This window comes from Sinocyclocheilus rhinocerous, unplaced genomic scaffold (genome assembly GCF_001515625.1).
Source record: "Sinocyclocheilus rhinocerous isolate Xijiao unplaced genomic scaffold, SAMN03320098_v1.1 C35187956, whole genome shotgun sequence".
Lineage (NCBI taxonomy): Eukaryota > Metazoa > Chordata > Actinopteri > Cypriniformes > Cyprinidae > Sinocyclocheilus > Sinocyclocheilus rhinocerous.
Genome location: NW_015742348.1, coordinates 1 through 401, shown reverse-complemented (window position 1 = coordinate 401; position 401 = coordinate 1). Strand labels below are relative to the sequence as shown.

Below are 401 nucleotides of genomic sequence, written 5' to 3'. Positions count from 1 at the left end.
CAAGTCTAAGGATCTGAGCCACTGCCAGGAGAGAATCATGAAGGACGTTGGCTTGGCATACACTGAGAGATGTGCTGAATGCACAGAGGTAATGAACAAGACTGGAAAGACTTGGAATATTTCCTCAACAATAAAATTTAAAAAATGTTAAATTCATCACATACCTTTCTCTCAACAGAGAATCAAGAGTCTGATTGAAACGGCAACTTACAATTACATCATGAAACCGGCATCCACTGGTGTACTAATCACTGAAGCAACAGTTCAGGAAGTGCATCAGTTTTCACCCTTCAATGAGATCCATGGTGCTGCCCAGATGGAAGCAAAGTATGACTGATCCTCTTTGAGAAATATGAACTAACAATATTCCCAACACATTTCATTACTTTGACTTGAAGTTT

General features: G+C 39.4%; 1 protein-coding gene across 1 annotated transcript; it reads left to right on the top strand.

The window, feature by feature from the left end:
• Nucleotides 1-4: 4 nt before the first annotated feature.
• On the top strand, nucleotides 5-366 carry LOC107734738 (vitellogenin-like; the record flags this gene model as incomplete). Its single annotated transcript, XM_016546682.1, has 2 exons — nucleotides 5-88; nucleotides 179-366. Coding segments are annotated over 2 exons (243 nt in total), but the record flags the coding sequence as incomplete, so codon positions are not given.
• Between the last annotated feature and the right edge of the window lie 35 nt (nucleotides 367-401).